Source organism: Equus caballus, chromosome 3 (genome assembly GCF_041296265.1).
Source record: "Equus caballus isolate H_3958 breed thoroughbred chromosome 3, TB-T2T, whole genome shotgun sequence".
Taxonomy (NCBI): domain Eukaryota; kingdom Metazoa; phylum Chordata; class Mammalia; order Perissodactyla; family Equidae; genus Equus; species Equus caballus.
In genome coordinates, this window is record NC_091686.1 from 53321264 (window position 1) to 53343930 (window position 22667).

Consider the following 22667-nt stretch of genomic DNA (forward strand, 5'->3'; position numbering starts at 1 on the left):
TCCTTTGGTGAAACAAGACTCACCTGGTGGGCTTTGGGGGCATCTTGGTGAGAGGGACCTCTCGAGAGATGGAGACAATGGTGGGGGCCATTGTTCTGAACTGGTCCAGGCGTGCTGACACAGACCCCGGTGGGCACCATTGAGGTTATTCCCTTGGCCTGTTAGCCCAGGGGTCTGCCACACTCACTACAGCACAGATTTAATCCAGTTCGCCCAGGGCAGACAGCCCACCCTAGGGACCAGTCCCACCCAACAGCAAGCCCTCAGGCTCCTTTTCGGCCTGCATTGACTGGGTGGCTTGATCATCTACAGGCAGGTAAACGTGTCTGCCTCTGTGGGGCAGGGCCTGTGTGAGGACCAGGAGAACAGTGGGGGGCATTGGTAGAGAGGTGGAGGCCTCTGCAGTGTGGCGTCAGGGTACATTCCAGGGGGTTGGGAAGTGTGCATGGACCAGAACTGCATTGACGGTGTGTGCGGTACTGTGCGGGGTGAGGCTTATCAGCAGCAGAAGACCTGTGCTTCACAAACAGCCATAAAAAGGATCAGCCCCAACTTCCAAGCCTGCAACACTCGAGTGCACCCATGCCTAGGGCCAGACCCACACAGCTGTACTCCTAAGAGAACTGACAACAGCCTTGTAGGCTTGAGGCCTGTTGCAACTGTAAGCCCCTGAGCCTAGCAACTAGCTACACTGGGTACCAACCCAATTAATAGGAAAACTGCAAGAGGACTGTGCTGATAGCTTTTGTAGCAAATGGTGCTGAGGGTCCCCAAACCAGATTTACAAACAGCTGGCCAGGGAAGGAAAGACTAGACTCCTGGGGTACCTGCAATAAGAGCAACACTGCCACAGCAGAAAGATACAAGTAGCCCACAAAGGGGTCACTCTTGGATCATTTGGACTGGTGACAAGTGGGTAGCACACTGCTGCGCCTCATAAGGCATCTCACACACTTCTCCAAGATCAGGAGACATAGCCAACTCACCTAACACAAAGAAACAAGCACAGAGAAAGAGGCATAATGAGGAGACAAAGGAATGCTTTCCAAGCAAGGGAACTGGACAAAACCCCAGAAAAAGGACTAAATGAAATAGAAACAAGCGACCTACTCGACAAAGAGATCAAACAATGTATCATGAGAATGCTCACAGATATGGGGAGAAGACTGGATAAACACAGTGAGCACATCAGCAAAAAACTGGAAAATATAAAAAGAAACCAGTCAGAAATGAAGAATACAATACTGGAAATGAAAAATTCACTAAAGGGACTCAATAGCATAGTAGAAGATGCAGAAGAAGGGATCAGTGAGCTAGATGAAAGAGTAGAGGAAATCACCCAAGCTGAACAGAAAAAAGAAAAAAGAAGTAGACAGAATGAGAACAGTCTAAGGGAACTCTGGGACAATATCAAGCATGCTGACATTTGGATTACAGGTGTCCCAGAAGGAGAAGAGAGAGACAAAGGGGCAGAAAATTTATTTGAAGAAATAATAGATGAAAATTTTCCTAACCTGAGGAAGGAAACAAATATCCAATTTCAGGAAGCACAGAGAGCTCCAAACAAGATAAGCCCAAAGAGGCACACACCAAGACATATTACAATTAAAATGTCCAAAATTAAAGATAAAGAGAGAATCCTAAAAGCAGCAAGAGAAAGGCTACAAGTGACATACAAAGGAAAGCCCATCAGGCTATCAGCGGACTTCTCAGCCAAGACCCTACAGGTGAGCAGAGAATGGCACACCATATGTAAAGTGCTAAAAGGAAAAAACCTACAGCCAAGAATACTCTATTCATCAAGGTCATCATTCAGAATGGAAAGAGGATAAAGAGCTTCCCAGACAAGCAAAAATTAAAGGAGTTTATCACTAAGAAACAAGTTCTACAAGAAATGCTGAAGGGACTTCTTTAAGTGGGTAAGCAATGACCACAAATAGAGATTAAAAAAATTATCAACCCTCCCCCAAAAAACAGGCAATAAAATCATTTGTTAAGGTAAAAATATTCTAAAAGTAGCAGATCAATTACCTGTGAATATGAAGGTTAAAAGACAAATGTACTAAAATCACCTATTTCAATGATAAGAGGGTAATGGATAGACACACACTAAACAAGAGACTATATATGATGTGAAAAACATAAAATGCAGGAGGAGGGGAGTGAAAAAGTAGAGCTTTTAGAATGAGGTCAAGCTAAAGAATCTATTAACTCGATATAGACTGTTATATACATAGAATATTAAATAGGATCCTCATGGTAATCACAAATCAGACACCTATAATAACTAAGCAAAAAAGTAAGACAAAAGAAATCAAACATATTACTAAAGAAAGCCATCAAATCACAAGGGAAGAGAGCAAGAGAAAAAGAAAGGAACAGAGAAGAGCTACTAAAACACCCAGGAAAAAAAGTAACAAAATGGCAATAAATACATATTTATCAATAGCTACTTGAAACATCAATGGACTAAATGCTCCAATCAAATGCCATACGGTGCCCAACTGGATACAAAAACAAGACCCATATATATGCTGCATAGAAGAGACACACTTCAGACCTAAAGACACTCACAAACTGAAAGTGAAAGGATGGAAAAAGATATTCTATGCAAATGGCAAAGAAATGAAAGTGGGAGTAGCAATAGTTATATCAGACAAAATAGATTTTAAAACAAAAACTGTAACAAGAGACAAAGACGGGCACTACATAATGACAAAGGGAACAATCCAACAAGAAAATATAACACTTGTAAATATCTATGCACCCAAGATAGGAGCACCTAAATATATAAAGCAATTATTAACAGACATAAAAGGAGAAATAGACAGTAACACACTAATAGTAGCGGACTTTAACACTCCACTTAGACCAATGGATAGATCATCCAAACAGAAGATCAATAAGGAAATACTCACCTTAAAGGACACATTAGACCAGATGGACTTAGTAGATATACACAGAACATTCCATCCAAAACCCACAGGATATACATTCTTTTCAAATGCACATGGAACATTCTCCAAGATTGATCACATATTAGGCCACAAAACAAGTCTCAATAAATTTAAGAAAATCCAAATAATACTGTGCATCTTTTCTGACCAGAAAGGTATGAAACTAGAAATCAACCACAGGAAGAAAGCCAGAAAAGCCACAGAAATGTGGAGATTAAACAAAATGCTACTGAACAATGATTGGATCAATGAAGAAATCAAAGAAGAAATGAAAAAATTCCTGGAGACAAATGAAAATGAAAATACGACATGCCAAAATCTGTGGGATACAGAAAAAGCAGTTCTAAGAGGGAAGTTTATAGCAATTCAGGCCTACCTCAACAAACAAGAAAAATCCCAAATAAACAATCTAAAAGTGCATCTCAAGGTACTGGAAGAAGAAGAACAAACAAAGCCCAAAATCAGCAGAAGGAAGGACATAATAAAAATTAGAGCAGAAATAAAGAAAATAGAGACTAAAAAAAAATAGAAAAAATTAATGAAACCAAGAGCTGATTCTTTGAAAAGATAAAAAAAATTGACAAACCCTTAGCTAGACTCACCAAGAAAAAAAGAGAGAAGGCTCAAATAAATAAAATCAGAAGTGAAAGAGGAGAGATTACAATGGACATCTCAGAATACAAAAGACAATGAGAACACTATGAAAAGCTATACACCAAAGAATTGGATAATCTAGAAGAAATGGGTAAATTCTTAGAAACAAACAACCTTCCAAAACTGGACCAAGAAGAAGTAGAAAATTTGAATAGACCAATCACCAGTAAAGAGATTGAAACAGCAATCCAAACTTCCCAAATAATAAAAGTCCAGGACCAGATGGCTTCCCTGGTGAATTCTACCAAATATTCAAAGAAGACTTAATACCTATCCTTCTCAAACTTTTCCAAAAACTTGAAGAGCAGGGGAGGCTTCCTAACTCCTCCTCTGAAGCCAACATTATCCTGATACCAAAAGCAGACAAGGACAACACAAAAAAAGAAAATTACAGGCCAAGATCACTGATGAACATCGATGCAAAAATGCTCAACAAAATACTAGCAAATTGAATACAACAATACATTAAAAAGATTATACATCATGATCAAGTGGGTTTCATTCCATGGATGCAGGGATGGTTCAACATCTGCAAATCCATCAACATGATACACCACATTAACAAAATGAAGACTAAAAATCACGCGATCATCTCAATAAATATAGAGAAAGCATTTGACAAGATACAACATCCATTTATGATAAAAACTCTAAATAAAATGGGTATAGAAGGAAAATACCTCAACATAATAAAGGCCATATATGACAAACCCACAGCAAATATCATTCTCAATGGAGAAAAACTGAAAGCTATCCCTCTAAGAACAGGAACCAGACAAGGATGCCCACTGTCACCACTCCTATGTAACATAGTATTCGAAATCCTAGCCAGAGCAATCAGGCAAGAAAAAGAAATAAAAGGGATCCATACTGGAAAAGAAGAAGTGAAACTATCACTTGTTGCAGATGACATGATTTTATATATAGAAAACCCTAAATAATCCACTAAAAAGCTTTTATAAACAATAAATGAATATAGTCAAGTCGCGGGACACAAAATCAACATACAAAAATCAGTTGCGTTCCCATACTCTAACAATGAAGTAGCAGAAATAGAAATGAATAATACAATCCCATTTACAATTGCAACAAAAATAATAAAATACCTAGGAATAAACTTAACCAAAGAGGTGAAAGATCTGTACACTGAAAACTATAAAACATTGTTGCAAGAAATCGAAGAAGAGACAACGAAATGGAGAGATATTCCATGCTCTTGGATTGGAAGAATTAACATCGTTAAAATGTCCATACTCCCTCAAGCCATCCACAGATTCAATGCAATCTCTATCAACGTTCCAATAACATTTTTCACAGAAATAGAACAAAGAATCCTAAAATTTATATGGAACAACAAAAGACCCAGAATAGCCAAAGGATTCCTGAGAAAAAAGAACAAAGCTGGAGGTATCACACTCCCTGATTTCAAAATATACTACAAAGCCGTAGTAACCAAAACAGCATGGTACTGGCACAAAAACAGACACACAGATCAATGGAAGAGAATTGAGAGCCCAGAAATAAACTCACACATCTATGGACAGTTAATATTCGACAAAGGAGCCAAGAGGATATGATGGAGAAGGGAGAGTCTCTTCAATAAATGGTGTTGGGAAAACTGGAGAGCCACATGCAAAGGAATGAAAGTAGACCATTATCTTACACCATGCACAAAAATCAACTAAAAATGGATTAAAGATTTGAATGTAAGACCCGAAATCGTGAAACTTCTGGAAGAAAACATAGTCAGTATGCTCTTTGACATCAGTCTTAGCAGCATATTTTCAAGTACCATGTCTAACTGAGCCAAGGGAAACAAAAGAAAAAACAGACAAATGGGACTACATCAAACTAAAAATCTTCTGCACAGCAAAGGAAACCATCAACAAAATGAAAAGTCAACCTAACAATTGGAAAAAAAAAAATTGGAAACCATATATCAGATAAGGGGTTAATATCCAAAATATTCAAAGAACTCACACATCTCAACAACAAAAAAACCAACAACCCAATTAAAAAATGGGCAAAAGATATGAACAGAGATTTCTCCAAAGAAGATATACAGATGGCCAAAAGGCATATGAAAAGATGCTCAATATCATTAGCTATCAGGGAAATGCAAATGAAAACTACAATGAGACATCATCTCACTCAGGTCAGAATGGCTATAATTAACAAGACAGGAAACAACAGATGTTGGAGAGGATGTGGAGAGAAGGGAACCCTCGTACACTGCTGGTGGGAGTGCAAACTGGTGCAGCCACTATGGAAAGCAGTATGGAGTATCCTCAGAAAATTAAGAATAGATCTATCATATGATCCAGCTAGCCCACTGCTGGGTATTTATCCAAAGAAGTTGAAAATGCAAATGCATAAAGATACCTGCACCCTTATCTTCATTGCTGCATTATACACAACAGCCAAGACGTGGAAGCAACCTAGGTGCCCATCAAGGGAGGAATGGATAAAGAAGATGTGGTATATATACACAATGGAATACTACTCAGCCATAAGAAATGATGAGATCCGGCCATTTGTGACAACATGGATGGTCCGTGAGGCTATTGTGCTGAGTGAAATAAGTCAGAGGGAGAAAGTCAAATACCATATGATATCACTCATAAGTAGAAGATAAAAACAACGACAAACAAACACATAGCAATGGAGATTGGATTGGTTGTTACCACAGGGGAAGGGGGCAGAGGGCAAAAGGGGTGATTAGGCTCATATGTGAGGGGATGGACTATAATTAGTTTTTGGGTGGTGAACATGATGTAATCTACACAGAATTCGAAATATATTACTATTTTCATCTGAAAGCTATATAATGTTATAATCCAATGTTACTGCAATTAAAAAACTGGCAAAGCTTTCAGAAGCATTTTATCTCTCATGGCCAAAAGCTCTTCAGCTAGTTCTCCGCAATCTTAGATCTCCACCCTTTAGTAAATATCAGCTGTCTCCTTTTGGAATAATAACTGGATGGCCTATGCACTTAGATGAAGGAATATATGAACCAACTTTGCTTTAAAGGAGATATCTTACATTATTGTCAAGATCTCATTAAGATACTTAAAAAAAATGAGAGATTGGTAGCTGATTCTTTTCACAGTGAGCTTCCAGAAGACGAAGACCTTAAGGGTCATGGACTGCAACCTGGAGATTTTGTTTACTGGAAAAGACACCAGATAAAAGACTCTGTAGCCCCATTGGAAAGGATCATATCACATACTCTTAATCAATTAGTGTGCTGTAGAATCAGAATCCAGAATCAGTGTGCTGGAAGGTGTTTTCAGTTCCTATTTCTGATACCCAACTTCAACTAACCACGACAGATGTCTCTGAACCAGGATCAGAAGAAGCGGGCATCTGTTGTAGACAGCTGTCACAGGACTCTGGACCAGCCTATATTCCAAACCTTATACCTCCTCCTTTAAGCCCTTGTAATGCTTATACCATATACTCATTTTATAATTGTTCCAGTTAAGGTTTTCAGAATACTATCATACTTTAAAAAAAAATTAATTTGTTTGGAACAGACTAGCGTTGAAGGCCAGGTATTTACTGTGTGGCTCCTAATGGAACTCAACGGTTATTTGGAACAAACCTCTGGCCTTGGCTACCATCTGGATGGCTAGGATGCTGCACCCTGGGCTTCCCTTGGATGCAGGGAAGGATTCCCCCTGAGCTAACATCTGTTGCCCATCTTCCTCTCCTGAAGGCCAGATGGACTTGTTCAGTGTTCTACTGGTATGAACACCAAGTGGCTATGCTTGTTCCTTCTTTGGACTACAAGATGTCATATCACATACATAAGCTCTCAATAAATTTACTCAACAAGTGCTTAATGATAGTCAGCTAATAATAGCCCTATGAAATACTGAAATGTTTTTAATGAGAAAGGCTATCCTTCAAAATAGAATGGCCTTGGATATTCTAACTGCATCCCAAGGTGGTATATGTGCAACCATTCAGACCCAATGCTGTGTTTTTATACCTGATGAGTCTTCCAATTTTTCATCTCTGCTAAAGCACATAAAAAAGCAGGTGAATGCCTTAAGCAATCCTACACCCAGTCTTGATTTGCTTAGTTGGCTCCCTTCTGATATGGGTTCCCTTTTGCAATCTGGATTGCAATTCCTATTTCTGTTACTCCTTGTAATTCTTGTATTAGTCATAATATTCAAACTGATTACTATTTCCTTTACTCAGTGTTGTAAGACTGGTATGCAGGCTAGAGTAATGATTGCTCAGCAACTTGAGATGGTCAATTGATCTTATAATCGTGAATGAATTTCCTTTTCTTATAAGGACTATGCCTAAGACCTCATTTTAAAACTAATCTTTTCAAATTTTGAATTATCATCATTATTGTACCTGTTCTATAAATGTAAACAATGAAAGCATAAGGAGTCATGTAAAAGTACATGTACAATGTTTATGTGACAATCTAAAATTAACTGAAAAATTATATAACCTATGAAAGGTTTCACTGTTAATATATACCTCTATGCTTGTCCACTATATCCAACTATTTCCCCCAATGTAGATAACTAGGTAAATCAATGAGACAAAAGCCTAGCACTGAGGGACATGATGGACCCAGGGCAGGCAGCAACCACCCTGGTGCCAAGGGACAATATTTTGATCATCAATGCTTTCTATTGAAAGATTATTAATCAAAAAGGGCGAAAATGATAAATAAATGCAAAGCAATAGGATATATTGGAGTATATGAGGAAGCCAATTGGTTTAAAATGAATTCAAACTGATCTTGTTTTTCCAGAAAGGCCTGATGTAGCCTGTTGAGCAAGCATTATACATCTGCCTTAAATATTTACAACGTCCCAAAGCTGAGAATGATGCCTGCCCTTAAAGATAGGGATGTTGCCTCTCCCCTATCAGCATTTCTTTAAGGATAAGCATTTCTTCCCAGAAACAAATGATTAATTACTGACTTACTGTGCTCACCTTGTGACCACTGACCTGCTGTGCTAGCAAAGCATCTTAGTAAAAGAGATTGTCCTAGCACGTGATGGACACTCTTTGTTCCAAGACCGTATATAACCACTCTGTACACTTCACTTCTTCTGAGAGCTTCTTTCCTTGGTGGAAAAGTTCTCCCAGGCAATAGTCCTCAAAACAGCTCACAAGAAACTCACTCCACCTTTGATTTCTAGACTGATTATGGTTTGTTTGTGTCAACAATAGGGTTTAAGTCACTGTCGTTTTATGTGTTTTTTTTTCTTGTCTTTTGTTTTTGTAGCTAAACACAATTTCTAACAAGGTACGAAAAATGTTATCCAGGTTTTCAAGTCAGAAAGGATTAGATGCAGTTAAAGGAAAGAAAGGGTATACAAGGAAGAGCACTAAATAACCTCACCATAATGGATGACATCAAATTAAAGACCCCAACTCTGTATTCTGGACTATAAGTTGTACTTTGAACTATATATAATTATCTGGATAATTCTATGTAACCTGTATTAATTGGAAGACAACAGGGACTAAATCAGAGTAGATTTATGACCACTCAAAAACTGTTTTGACTAGACAATTCAGTATCATAGAAGAGAATATTATCATGATTTTTATTAACAAAAACAATGATAACAATTCCTTGCCCCTCTGCAAATCCTATATATACACATATATACATTTAGGTATATGAATGTGTTAAATACATATAAACATATGTTTGAAATAAAATACAGGGGGCTGGCCCCGTGGCCAAGTCATTAAGTTCGCTCGCTCCACTTCAGTGGCCTGGGGTTCACTAGTTCAGATCCTGGGCGTGGACCTACACACTGCTCATCGAGCCATGCTGTGGTAGTGTCCCACACAGAAGAACTAGAACGACCTACAACTAGGTACTGGGGCTTTGGGGAGGGAAAAAAAAAGAGGAAGACTGGCAACAGATGTTAGCTCAGGGCCAATCTTCCTCACCAGAAGAAAAAAAAAAAAGAGAGAGAAATAAAATACAACATGAAATAACAAAATATTCATTTAACTGATATTTATTAATAGGTATTCTGTGCCAGTCATTGTTGCATGACATGGGGAAACAATGAATAAGGGTGAATAAGTTCCTGCCTGTGCTGAGCTTCTATTTTACTGTGCAAAACTGATTTTAAATACAGACATACAGTGACATGTCAGGTGACAGGGTTTTGTGCCATGAAAAATAACAAATGCCATGAAGAAAAATAAGATAGGAAAAGGAGCTGGAATATGACAGCTATTTTAGGTAGGACAGTTTGGAAAGACTCTTCCGCTGAGCTGACATAGATACAAATTCTTAAATACAGTGACAGAATGAGCCATGTGGTAATTTGGAGAATGAAAGATGGGAACAAAAGAAAAAGTCAGTACAACTGTCCTGAGGAAGGAGAGGACTTGGTATGTTTGAGGACCAGCATGAAGGTCAGCATGGCCAAAGCTAGAAAAACATGCAAGAGAAATCAGAGATGAGATCAGAAAAGCTACCATGGGCTACGACATATAAGGTGTGCAGCCATTGGCAAGTAGTTCACTTTAACTTTGCATCTGATGGGATGCTATTGGAGTATTTCAAGAAGGAATGACATAATCCAACTTATGTTTTATAGAGAAAACACTGGCTTCTGTGTGGAAAATGGATTATATGGGAGACAAGAATAGAAACAGGGAGACCAGTAAGAAACCGTTGCAATAGTCTAGGTGAGAGATGATGATGATGATGGCAGAGTAAGTGGAAGAAATGGACAGATTTGGAATATACTTATATATTGTCAAGGCAAAGCTGACTTGCTGATGGATGGAATGTGCGTGGGAACGAATGAGAAGAATCAGGGATGAAATTCTCTTCTTTTTCTTTTTTTTTGATTTGAGCAATGAAGGAGTCAATCAAACCATTCATTGAAATTGTGAAGGAGATTTGGAGACTCAGAGAGGATAGATTTAGGAAAGGAAGGTGGGTATAATGGGATAAAAATCAAAAGTTTTGAATCTTCTTGTCAATTTGGGCATTCCTGGTAGATATCCACATGGAGACATTGAGTAGGTATTTGTGTGTTTGAGTCTCAAACTCAGAGAAGTCTGGGATGGAGACAAAATAATGAGGAGGCATCACATGACAGATGGTATGAAATCAACCAGGGAGTGAGTGTATCTAGAAAAGAGAAAAGACTGCAGAAAGGAGGACTGAGTCCTACAACAATACAGTATTTACAGATTTACGTATTGGTTAATCAGTATCAGTTGAGATCAACCTCCAGAACTTTCACCTCCCAGAACGAAATCTGCCCCTAATATTTGAAAAATGACTACTCACTAGAAACCAGGGTGTACCTGAAATTTAAAAAAAAAGAAAGAAATTAGAGTGTCATATTTTTTTAAAAAATTGTATATCTTACCCATGCTGATCCAAACACAGATTAACACATTACTTTAGGCCCACATTTTATCTAACCCCTTAGAAGCAATCTAGATAAGGTTAGAGATGAGAGTCTCCTCTGCTGTGAATTCAGAAGACAGTATGTTTCTTAAATCCCAAAGTAAAATGTGTGATGAATTATTCCACAGAAACAGGACTTATCTTCAATTGAAAAAGAACTATATGCTGTTAGATTTATTTAAAAGTCTTTATTATCATTGCTTATTTTAATAGAAATCGTGACAACATGGTCTTCTACGATACTGAATAATCTAGTCAAAACATCCTTTGAGTGATCACAAAAGATAGTCTGATTTACTCCTTAATTTCATTCAATTAATACAAGCGACAGAGAATTAGCCAGACAGTTGTGTATAGTTCAAGGCACAACCTCCAGTATAGCATAGTAGTTTAAAGCATGGGTTTTGAAATCGGTCTGGCTCTGCCATTTATTAGAGATATATTGGAAATATTAAAGACTCTGGTCTCAGTTTCTTCTTATGGAAAACGGGGTTAAAAATGCCTAGCCTAACTTAGGGAGTTTTTCCTAAGAAAAAAATATGTAAAACCACCTTAAAATCTGTGTAGCCCATTGGAAGTGCTCAGGAAATTACAGCTGGACTGTAGCTACGTCTTAGGTCAACTGCCTTTAAGGAGGCCTTTGGTCTAGCAGGAGCAACAGGCTACAGAGATGACTTCTGAGCAAACATCTGGAACACGGCCCCTTTTAAAATCACATTTAAATATTCTAGAATTTTGAATGAGTTAACTTTAAATGTTGTCTTAAAATAAATTTTATGTCATTTTTTAATTAAACAAATATTGGATTATCTGCTCCTTGTATGCTGAAGTCTAAAATATAAACATAGACCTAAAATAATGCTTTATTATTCAGAGAGACACATAGCTTAAAATGAATTCTATGATAATAATAAAAAAACATAAACCTTGATTTAGAAAACAGATAACTCAAAATGAATATATTAATAAAGATGCCAACACCTAGCAAACAATTAAAAATACAATCTCCTAACTCAATAATCCAATAAATCCAACAAACTCAAATACTTTAACAACTATTTAATATCCTATTAACTACCACTAATGTTTGCACATATTTCTCATTGGTTCCTTAAATCACTATTTATATTGATGTTTCTGTATATATTTTTCTCCCTCAAGGAGCTCTTCAGAAGAATGTAAACACCATATGTTACATAGTGTTAGGAAAAAATTATAATTACTTACTCAAGTCAACAGGTAATTTAAATCTGAGTAAGTGTAAAGTTATTTCAGAGGCAGCTGCTAACAGTTAAACTGCTTTTACCACATAAAAATGTATTAAATTATGTAGCTAATAACCTAATCATACAATATGAATACACTGAAAAACAGAATTTTGTGTACATTAACAAATCTCATTCTGTATTTTTAACTAAAGCCTTAAAACCAACTTATGAGACTGCAAAGTAATGATATTAAACTATGTGGCTTATGGAAATTCGTCTCACTTTTTTATATGTGTGCTTTATACTCATCTCTTAGAGACAATTTTGAACAACATGTATATCTCTCTATACACACATCTGAGTTTTTGCAGAATTTCACTGAAGCTTTCATCAAATCTTTGCATGTACTAAACTACATAAAATTAAAACAAGTTAGTTCCAGCATATTTACCATAATATAGAAATAATTATTCATGAAGTTCTGATGCTTTCCTAATAGACAATGATTTATTAAGACATATTTCAGAGAAGACACAATTCCAAGTTCTTTAACGAGCTCTCTTCTTAAACACTTAAGGCATACAGTCTGTGTGACAAGGAAAGAGAAAAGTTAAAACAAAACTCATAATACTGACTGCCATTTAGTCCTATCAAACTAAGTAGATATCAGCTCTTATCCTTTACCAATACTCATATAAAACTGAATATTTATTGTTGTTACATTTATAACCATGTATAGAGTACTCAGCTTGGTTTTCACATAGAATTGTTCTTCAAAGTTCTTTAAAAAATGAATATAAAAACTCTCTCTATACATTATATAAATATATATTTATATAACTATATAAATATATGTATATTCATTTTTTAAACAGAAAGTAGAAAAAAGGTACATTTTAAAATAAGAAGTCCATTGTAAAATCTAAGCCCTTTGAGAGCAGGCAGCAGTTGGAAAAGGAAGCTGGAAAGCAGACAGACACAAGAAATCTGAAACCTGACCCAGTAGTGCATTTCCTCATCCCCAAATAACGTTAACTGTGAGAGCACAGAAAAGCCGCGTACCTACTAAAGTGGGAATAAAGAGAGAGCTGACAACCAGAGGATTGGTTGAAAGTACGCCATGCAGCCAGGCAACTTCATCCCTAGCAGAAGCTAGAAGTTTCTTCTCTTCAGAAAGAAAATTAGATGAATTAAAGAAACATCAGGCAAAAGTGGGGAAGGGAGTATCTTACTGAAAATAGCTAGATTAAATTAAAATGAATATATATTTTTCCAAAGAAGACATATAGATGGCCAACAGATACATGAAAAGATGCTCAGTATCACTAATCATCAGGGAAATGGAAAACAAAACCACAATGAGATACCACCTCACATCTGTCAGATGGCTGTTATCAAAAAGATAAGATATAACAAATGTTGGTGAGGATGCAGAGAAAAGGGAACTATTGTGCACTATTGGTGGGAATGTAAATTGGTGCAGCCACTGTGGGAAACAGAATCGAGGTTTCTCAAAAAATCAAAAATAGAATTACCATATGATCCAGTTATTCCACTTCTGCATATGTATTCAAAGAAAAGGAAAACACTAATTGGAAAAGATATATGCACCCCCATATTCATCACAGCACTCTTTACAACAGCCAACTATGGAAACAACCTAACTGTCCATCAGTGAACAAATGGATAAAGAAATATACCTACACACGCACACACACACACACAAATACAGTGGAATATTATTTGGCAACAAAAAAGAATGAAATCCTGCTATTTGTGACAACATGGATGGACCTCTAGGGCATTATGCTAAGTGAAATAAGTCAGATGGAGAAAGACAAATACTGCATGATCTCTCTTATGTGTGGAATCTAAAAAAAAACCAACAAAACAACAACTTCATAGATACTGAGAACAGATTGGTGGTTTCCACAGGCATGAGTGAGGGTGTGAGAGAAATGGGTGGGGGGGGGGGTCAAAAGGTAAAAAAATAAATTAATTAAAAAAATATATTCAATGTCAAATTTTTAAAAAAAAAGAAAAACGTTTGGGATGACTAGATAGATGTTGTCTTCAACTTCTTCTCTCACCATTCTCAATCTTATTCTTCCTAACCATTAATACCCCAAACCAACCACCCATCAATTCTCAAATTCTCATTCTCTCTCACTTTCAAAAAAACCCAAAATAAATATTAAACCCTGAAACCCCATATCTCCATCCCTTTTCGCTTTCTGGCTGTCAATCTGGCAGCATAGCTTACCCCTTCCAAGCAGAAATCTCTCCTGGCATTTTGTCCGTATATATCGAAGCATCGTTTGCTGCCCTTCCCATAAATCCTGTAAATTATGGAATACCCTATAAAATCCCTTCTGTTTAAACTAGCTAAAGCAATTATATTATCTGTATCCATAAAAACACCAATATTCTAGGTGGCTTTCATTTCAGGATTGCAAAGACCGCTCAGAATTATTAGGTCTGTTAATAAAAGAAATGTACATAACCTTAGTAGGATTATGAGGTCAACAGATGCCAAACCTAAAGAATGGAGGGCTGCTTTCTTACGTCTTTTCTCTTTTCTTTCTCTTTACTTCCGGTTTCTTCTTTTCTCTCCCCTTCTCTCTCTCTCTACTTCTGTTTCTATTTTTATCCCCCTGCAGTTATATAAAACCAATGAACAGTCAGAATCATGCTTAAAATAAAAACACGTAGATTTTCTGTAGTATGGCAGTTAAAGCTGCAGTTTTTAGAATTTTAAAAACCTGAGTTGGAATTCCTGCTGAGCCATTTACCAGCACTGTGACCCCTAGTCAGGTTCTCAACTGCTCTAAGCTTCAATTTCGTTACCCATAAAATGAGACAATAATCATGTGTATTGAGGATTAATACTCTAAAGAAGTAGACGGTTTTCAGGATTTCCAATCTGGAGAAATGAGTCTGTGCCTAAAACTTCTAGCATTTGGCTCTGAAAAAAATCTCAGGAAAGGTACTATTTATAAATCTAAATAGGCAGTTAGCAGGAAGGCAGTTGTCTCTTAGACACCGGTTATCAGATAAATAACCAGTTAAAGCTGAAGCCAACATTTCAGAACACAAGATGAGATTCTGACAAACAACAAGGCCAACTGAATGCTGAATTCCCGAGCACTGAGTTAGTCTCATAATGGATAATTTACTCTTAGGACTGGTCCAGCTTTGCTTAGAATTGTAGGAAAAAAAGAGGATAAGCTACAGAAAATGTGATAGACTGATACCACCTGTATAACTTGATAGGCTTTGTTATATTATTTCAACTTATAAATGACATTTAATAAAATGACTATTTTGATTTTAATAGGATAAAACACTTGAGAGGAAGTTAGGTCTTTAGTGAAAGTTTTTTCCACCATTCATTCAATAATTCATTCATTCATCTATTATTAGTGTGTTGTATTCTAGTTCTATACTAGGCACTGAAATAGGGAATATAAAGAATATAAAACGTAATATCTGCATTTACGAACATCTACATCTAACGGGAAAGATTGTAAATAAACATACTTGTAATATAATTTTCTAGCTTCATATTAGGAGTTGGATTAAGGCATTGTGGGGAGGAATTGTAGGGAAAATTGGGAGGAATTTCACCTCACAGAGGAGGTGGCATTTAATTGGGCATTAAGTGGAGATCACAAGTTTGCCAGCCAGGGAAGATGGGAAGTATGCTAAAGGTAAAGGAAATAGCTTTTGTAATTCAGTGCAATGGAGATTCCTTTCTCTGTGTTAATGTAATAACCAATTAATTAGGGAGAGAAAAGAGTAACACACGTTCTAATTATTTAAAGTATCAGCTCAACATTTAGGAACAGAAAGATTCCCCTGCCAGGAATAAGACCTAGATCTTACATACGTGATGTTACTAACTGTGGTAGGGAGAATAATGCCCCGCCCTCCCCATGATGTCCGTGGCAAAAGGGAATTAACGCTGCAGATGAAATTAAGGCAACTAATCACTTGACTTTAAAACAGAAAGATTTTCCTGGATTGTCTAGTGGACCCAGTGAAATCAGAGGGGTCCTTAAATGTCAAAAAGGGAGGCAGAAGAGTCAGAATCAGAGTGATGCAGCGTGAGAAAGACGTGACAGGCCATTGCTGGTTTTGAAGATGGAAGGAAGCAACGAGGTAAGGAATGCAGGCAACCTCTAGAAGCTCAGAGAAGCAAGTAAATGGATTATCCCCTAGGGCTGCCAGAAAGAACTCAGCTCTGCCAACACTTTGATTTCAGTCCGGGGACCCAATTCTGACTTCTGACTTCCAGAACCACATGATACTAAATGTGAATCATTTTAAGCCGTCAAGTTTGTGGCAATCTGTTATAGCAGCAATATGAAACTAATACACTAACTACAACCTTTTAAGATAGAACAATTAGATAAACATAAATGCATGGATCTTTTAGTATATACTTATGATAGTTTAGATCACCTGGAAACTCTATTATTTTAATATGAATATAGGCAGTTTTCATTCTATTTGGGCATGTACAGATGCAGGCAATCAAAAATAGTGGATAATAAGAAGATTCTTCAGAATTCTTATAATTTCTATTTGATTAATATCATTTGGTATTCTAGGAATTGACAAATTTCAAATAAAGTTCAGAACCCTTTCTGTGGAAATCAAGTTCAAAGAAAATTATAAAATTTTCTTCATTTTGCATCTTATTATTTGCTTAACTTGCTATGGTCTGAATATTTATGTTCCCCTAAACTTTAAATATTGAAATCCTAACATGCCAAGCTGATAGTATTACGAGGTGGGGCCTCTGGGAAGTGATTAGGTCATGAGGCCAGAGCCCTTATGAATGGGATTTGTGCCCTTATCAAAGAAGCCCCAGAGAGCTCCCTTGCCCCTTGTACCACGTGAGGTTACAGAGAAAAGACGAAAAGGTGGCTGTCTGGGAAGCGGACCCTCACAAGACACTGAATCTGCCAATGCTTTGATCTTGGACTTCCAAGCCTCCATCACTGTGAAAAATAAATTTCCATTGCTTATAAACTTCCTAATTTATGGTATTTTGTTACAGCCTGAACAGACTAAGACACAATTCTTGCTTGCTTCCTGTACCTCACTGACTGTAGAAGGCAGTTTAAGTTCTGTATAAAGCATATAATGTCCATTCACACCAAACAACTTCTTCCTTACCACATGGGCAACACATGACTGGATACTTACAATTTCTAGACCCTCATGGCCTAAAGCTTGAGATCTTGGCTCTTACTTCTCCCTTGGCTCAGATCTCATGACACTTCCCTTCCCTCAACCCCATCTTTGCACTTCTGAAATACTTTGAAGTACTTTGCACTTTTCTAGGCCATGTTCAAATACAACCAGCATTATAATTTTCTGCACCTTTCTATAGTCAAAATAAAACATTTCTACCCCAGTACCTTTACAGAAGGTCTTACACATGGTAGGACCTCAATAAATGTTTGTTAATTGTTCTGAATGACTTGCCACATTAAAAAAAAGTAAAAGAAATAGTGAGAAATGACAATAGTAGAACTAATATCACGAAGTGACTAATGCCCATAGGAGAGAGCAAGGAGAAAAACAGCTAATGTTAATAAGAGGACAGACCACTGTCAGCTTTATTCCTGTGGGTGATGTTACCAGAAACGATGACTAATCTCTCTTTAACATGCTCTAGCAACTGGCATGGCTCCATTTTTCCACTTGGCTCTGTTGCCAAAGGTTCTACTGCCTGGCAAAGACACTTTAAGGGAGAAAACTGAGCTTAATTCCTCTACCCTTAATTATGCTTTGACAATTCTTTTCAGCTTTTTAAAAACTCTCAGGCTCAAATACTGCTGCCATAGTCTTTCTTGTTAAGCAAGGCCTAACTATTCTAAATGAACCTTTATTCTTACTAAGAAATATATCCAAATAAAATTCTAATATAACAGGTTTAGCCAACATTATCAGTGTTTGTCACATCTTCTAACATACGGATTTCCCATCAGACTTACTAGAGTAAAAGAGATTACCTGAGAAGAAGTACGTGTCCAGGTACAGACATAAGTTGACTGCTGATAATATAATGCAACTTAAAAGAAAACGAATTTCCTTAGTTGAGAACCTGACATCAACAGTTCCTCAGAATATTCAAATTCTATCTATCTTCACAGTTATTGCTATTAGGCTGTTGAATAAGTCTAATACATCAATTTGCAATTGTTTGTCTTCCAATTTTCTGTGCTATGGATCAGCCACTATCCAAGAGGATAAAAGTAAGTTTCTGTGAAAACACATAGCACCTTTCCTTATCTCTTTTGCAATGTGTTTTAATGAGATGTTCATAAATTTCCCTACATTATTAAGAATATCTTTACTATGGGCAAGAGTAAATAGAATTTTCTGATTTTTCATAATTATTAGCCAACTTTTGTGTTATCAATATGCCAATTTTGCCCAGCACAATTACTGTAAATAATAGAATCTCTGCCAAATTATTTATGTGTGGTATGAAAACTGAAGTGAAGAAATGCTAAATTTATGATGTAAAAACTCCCAAATAGAGTATTTGCTTATTTACTCATTTTATTGCATCTGTCAGCATGGCCATTTAATACCTCCATATAGTAAAATGAAAACAATGGATGCTCAATGTCTTAATAAGACATTTTAGTCTAAAATTCTTTAACTTTATGTAGTTACCAAGGATAATACAACTATTTCTAAATTATTTGATGTATGGCAGAATTAACTGTACTGAATTCCATGCACACTTTATTTTACAATTGCAAATGCATATTGATATGGAAACTTCTAAAATTAATTTATTTAAGTAGACAATTTTAAGAAAGAACAGATAGAAGTCATTGCAAGACAAACTAAACTCATGCTGAGTCCACTTGCGATAGTTTCTCATATTCATGGTCCATCTCAAACGAGTAGGTTGATAATGAATCACAGTCTTCAAATTTTACTTAGATTTTTAACTTCTTATTTAAAGAAAAATATGTTATAACATACTTTACACTTTGTAGGTAAACTCTGAAGTAATGCCAGAGATTATATAAAAAAACAACAAAGAATGAGTGTATATGATGTAGAGTGTATATGAAATGGTAATACTGAGATAAGAAATAAACACTGCACATGATATACACGAAATTAGTTGCTTACATTATCATTGATAATAATGTTACTATCTCAAATACACTGTTCATCCCAAGTCAATTCCAATATCTGATGTCTGATTTAGATGGTAAAAGAAATCTTGTTAATATTGGTGTGCACAGCAATGATTGCTACCTCTGCTCTTATTTCACAGCAAGGTTTTCTAGACACTTGGGACTAACAGATGTTGAGGAAGAGAGCACCAGCCAATGGTACACATGTTGACTTCAATTGTTTCCAAATAAAATTGTCCTGGCATCTTGTTGGCAGACACAACAAATGTTTCAGGGATGCCAATTCAGGCTGAAGCGGGTCCCCAAAGCAAGTTTGAAGTTATAATGATTCAATTTTTTAAAATTAATTTTCTGTCAGGAAACAAATAAAGTTTTCATTTCACACATTTTCAAGGCTTTTATTGGCTTTAGGATTTTTCTAGCAGTAGTTCAAAATCCTGTCTATTTACAAATGAATCCAGAAATATCTTCCTGTGTTCTGCACCTGAATTCTATCCTCCTATGTTCTGTATCTGCATTCTAAATTTGAGCTTTCCTATAAAATCCTCACTTTTTCCAATTATGAAATACAACCAAATCTATGTATTGTGTAGTTTTCTGGTGCTCTGTTTAACTCGATATAAAAAACGGATCCTTGAATTCAATTTTCCATGATTATCTTTAACAGATGCTCAGTAAATCTTATCCACTATATATGTCAAAGGAACTCTTTGCTTAGAGTAAGCAGAATATGGCCTGATGTTCTAAAAGCATGCTAAAATAAGCCTTTTAACACAGAAAGTTTTATATCAGTACCATTTGGAGAACTCAAAAAAGTTAGGAGAAATATAAAGCACCAACCTATGCAAAGATGAAGAAACATTGAGATTAAATTTAAGGAAGAAAATGAATATGTGAGCTGGGGATGGGAAAGGAGGGGGCACACCATTATTTTTAGCATGTATTAATGCTGACAAGCTCTATATCTTGTACATGCCTTCCTGAAATCATTTGGACAGCGCGTGAGAAGGACTGGACAGCAATATGATGCTAGTAGGCAACATGAAAGTAATTGCTTATTCTTTCCATTAAAATCTTTTTCCCTGAGGTCCACTATGTCTGAGAGATATTGCATATCTTTTAACACAAATTAAACAAAATCCATTTTGGCTTTAATTTATGTAAAAATAACTTTGTTTTATCAGGATATAAAATTATCATTTTCCTTACTATATGAGCCTTCATCATACATCAGTAACGCTGTCTGAAAAAACAGGTATTATGTTCATTCAAAATTTATCTTGACAGAACAAGAAGGACAAAAAGTTAAACATAAAATAATACTGTACAGATACAATACAGAAATATTGTTTGATAGCTGTTACTTCAATTTAAATTTTATTCTCAGTGTTTATCATCAAGAATTTAGTGAAGTATTTCTTAAAGCCATAATTCTTTGACACTCTTAACCATAAGATTTTAAGGACTGTAAATTAATTCAAATATGGTAACATTTAAGCAAAGCTTCCAAATTTAATGGAAATTAAAATAGCATTGGAAAATCCTCAGATGAGTACACTGATGCATATATATAAACATTTAAGGAAATCTCGTATTTTCTTCCACCGTCCCTCAAACTCAAACTCCTCACACTTGCTGAAAATTTATAGGACTGAAAACTGGATTAATGAAAGAATATCACCTATCAATATGGTAGATTAAAGACTGCTGCAAATCTTTGTCATGCCCCATGAAGAGATGCAGTTTATTTTCCCTTCCTTGAGTCATAGTTGGCCCTGTGTGCAGAAAAGAGCTAACATAGCTGTTTTGTGTCCGTCTATCTGTTATGGGCTGAATTATATCCCCTGAAATTCATATATTGAAGTTCCAATTCCCAATACTTCAGAATGTAACTATATTTGGAGATAAGGTCTTTTAGGAGGTGATTAAGTTAAAATGAGGCCATTTGGGTGGGCCCTAATAAACTATAACTAGTGCCCTTTTAAGAAGAGGAAGAGATGCCAGGGAAGTGCATGCACAGTATTTTGTCATGGCAGCCCTAGCAAACTTATGCAACATCCTGAGAAAGGTCTGCTTGCAAGGTTGGCCATCAGCTGGCTTCCGAGAACTTGACTGGTAAACAGTATCCTACATTACATCAAATTTTCCATCAATGATAAGAGTGGTTCATTATTCCTAAACCATTTTTAAAATCAATATTGTTTATGCTGAACACCTGATTTCTCTCTAGAAGTTTGTAATTTCTGTATGACTAGCCACAGGGTTCCTATATGACCAGCTCCCAATAAAATAAAATTTCTAATCGTCTTCACTGGGTAGAAACACCACATACACTGCCAGGAGAAGAGTGTCCGTGTGCTCTATATGACTACATGTTGAGTTCTGTGAGTCCTTCTCACAAATCTCTGAATGTAAGAGTTGTCTTGGGGACCATCAACACACCTTGTAACCGCTTAACCAATAGAAGGAGGTGAGGTAAAAGTGTATATTTTTGCGTCTAGTCAGCAACTGGCCTGGCAGCTTCTATTTCCTCTTCTCCTGGAACATTCACTCTGGGGGAAGCCAGCTGCCATGGAACAAGTCTAACTACTCTAAAATCACCATGCTGTGAGAAAACTCAAGCTAGTCCACAAGTAGTCATCTTGTCTACCCAACTTGAGTCTTCAGATAACTCCATTCTCAGCCTATGTCTTACTGCAACTACTTGTAAAACCTCAAGTAAGACTGCCCAGATAAACTCAGGCAACCTACAAATCATAAACAACAACATTAAATTATTGTTTTAGGCTGTTAAGTTTTGAAGTGGTCTATTACACAGAAATAGATAAATGAAATCATCATTTTATTTTACTTTTAAGTCATCAAAAATAATTGCTTAAAATGTGCATATCTTAGACAATAGATCCCTCTTAACATTTATTCCCATTAGGGGAACACATTGGCATCATTTTGTATTTAAAATATTCTCATAAATTGAGTCCTTATATATATAATCATAGTGTAATTTTATATTCAAAATTCATCAGCTATCCCTTGGATATATATTCTCCTGCTTATTTCTTCCACTAAGCACTAAGGAGTCATGTTTCTGTCCCATAATTATCAATTTATAAGAATACACATCAAATTACAAGTAAAAACTATCTTTACCTGTGTGGTTTTCAGCTATCTGGGAGAGAAAACAGATTGCCAGAAATTAGTCTTCCTTGTAGAATTGACTATTAGCCCCAATAAAGCT

The 22667-nt window shown here is 36.3% G+C and overlaps 1 protein-coding gene and 1 long non-coding RNA gene across 10 annotated transcripts in view; both read right to left on the bottom strand.

Moving 5' to 3' along the window:
* CCSER1 (coiled-coil serine rich protein 1) overlaps positions 1–22667 on the bottom strand; it is a 1209213-nt gene that overhangs the window by 687041 nt on the left and 499505 nt on the right. Inside the window, exons 8-9 of one of the 9 annotated variants that reach the window (XM_070262260.1) lie at positions 12706–12840; positions 9613–10940 (exon numbers count right to left, since the gene is read on the bottom strand). The exons of 7 other annotated variants lie outside the window; for them this stretch is intronic. In XM_070262260.1, the coding sequence (XP_070118361.1) occupies positions 10923–10940; positions 12706–12840 (153 nt within the window). In that variant the 3' untranslated portion in view covers positions 9613–10922. Of the gene's footprint in view, positions 1–9612; positions 10941–12597; positions 12841–22667 lie in introns of those variants that run through there. One more of the 9 variants, XM_070262259.1, reaches the window with a different exon arrangement.
* LOC138923443 (uncharacterized) lies at positions 13316–14933 on the bottom strand. Its single transcript, XR_011437046.1, has 3 exons — positions 14820–14933; positions 14518–14593; positions 13316–13421 (listed from the first exon to the last, which is right to left on the bottom strand). It is a non-coding gene; the product is annotated as an uncharacterized lncRNA (long non-coding RNA).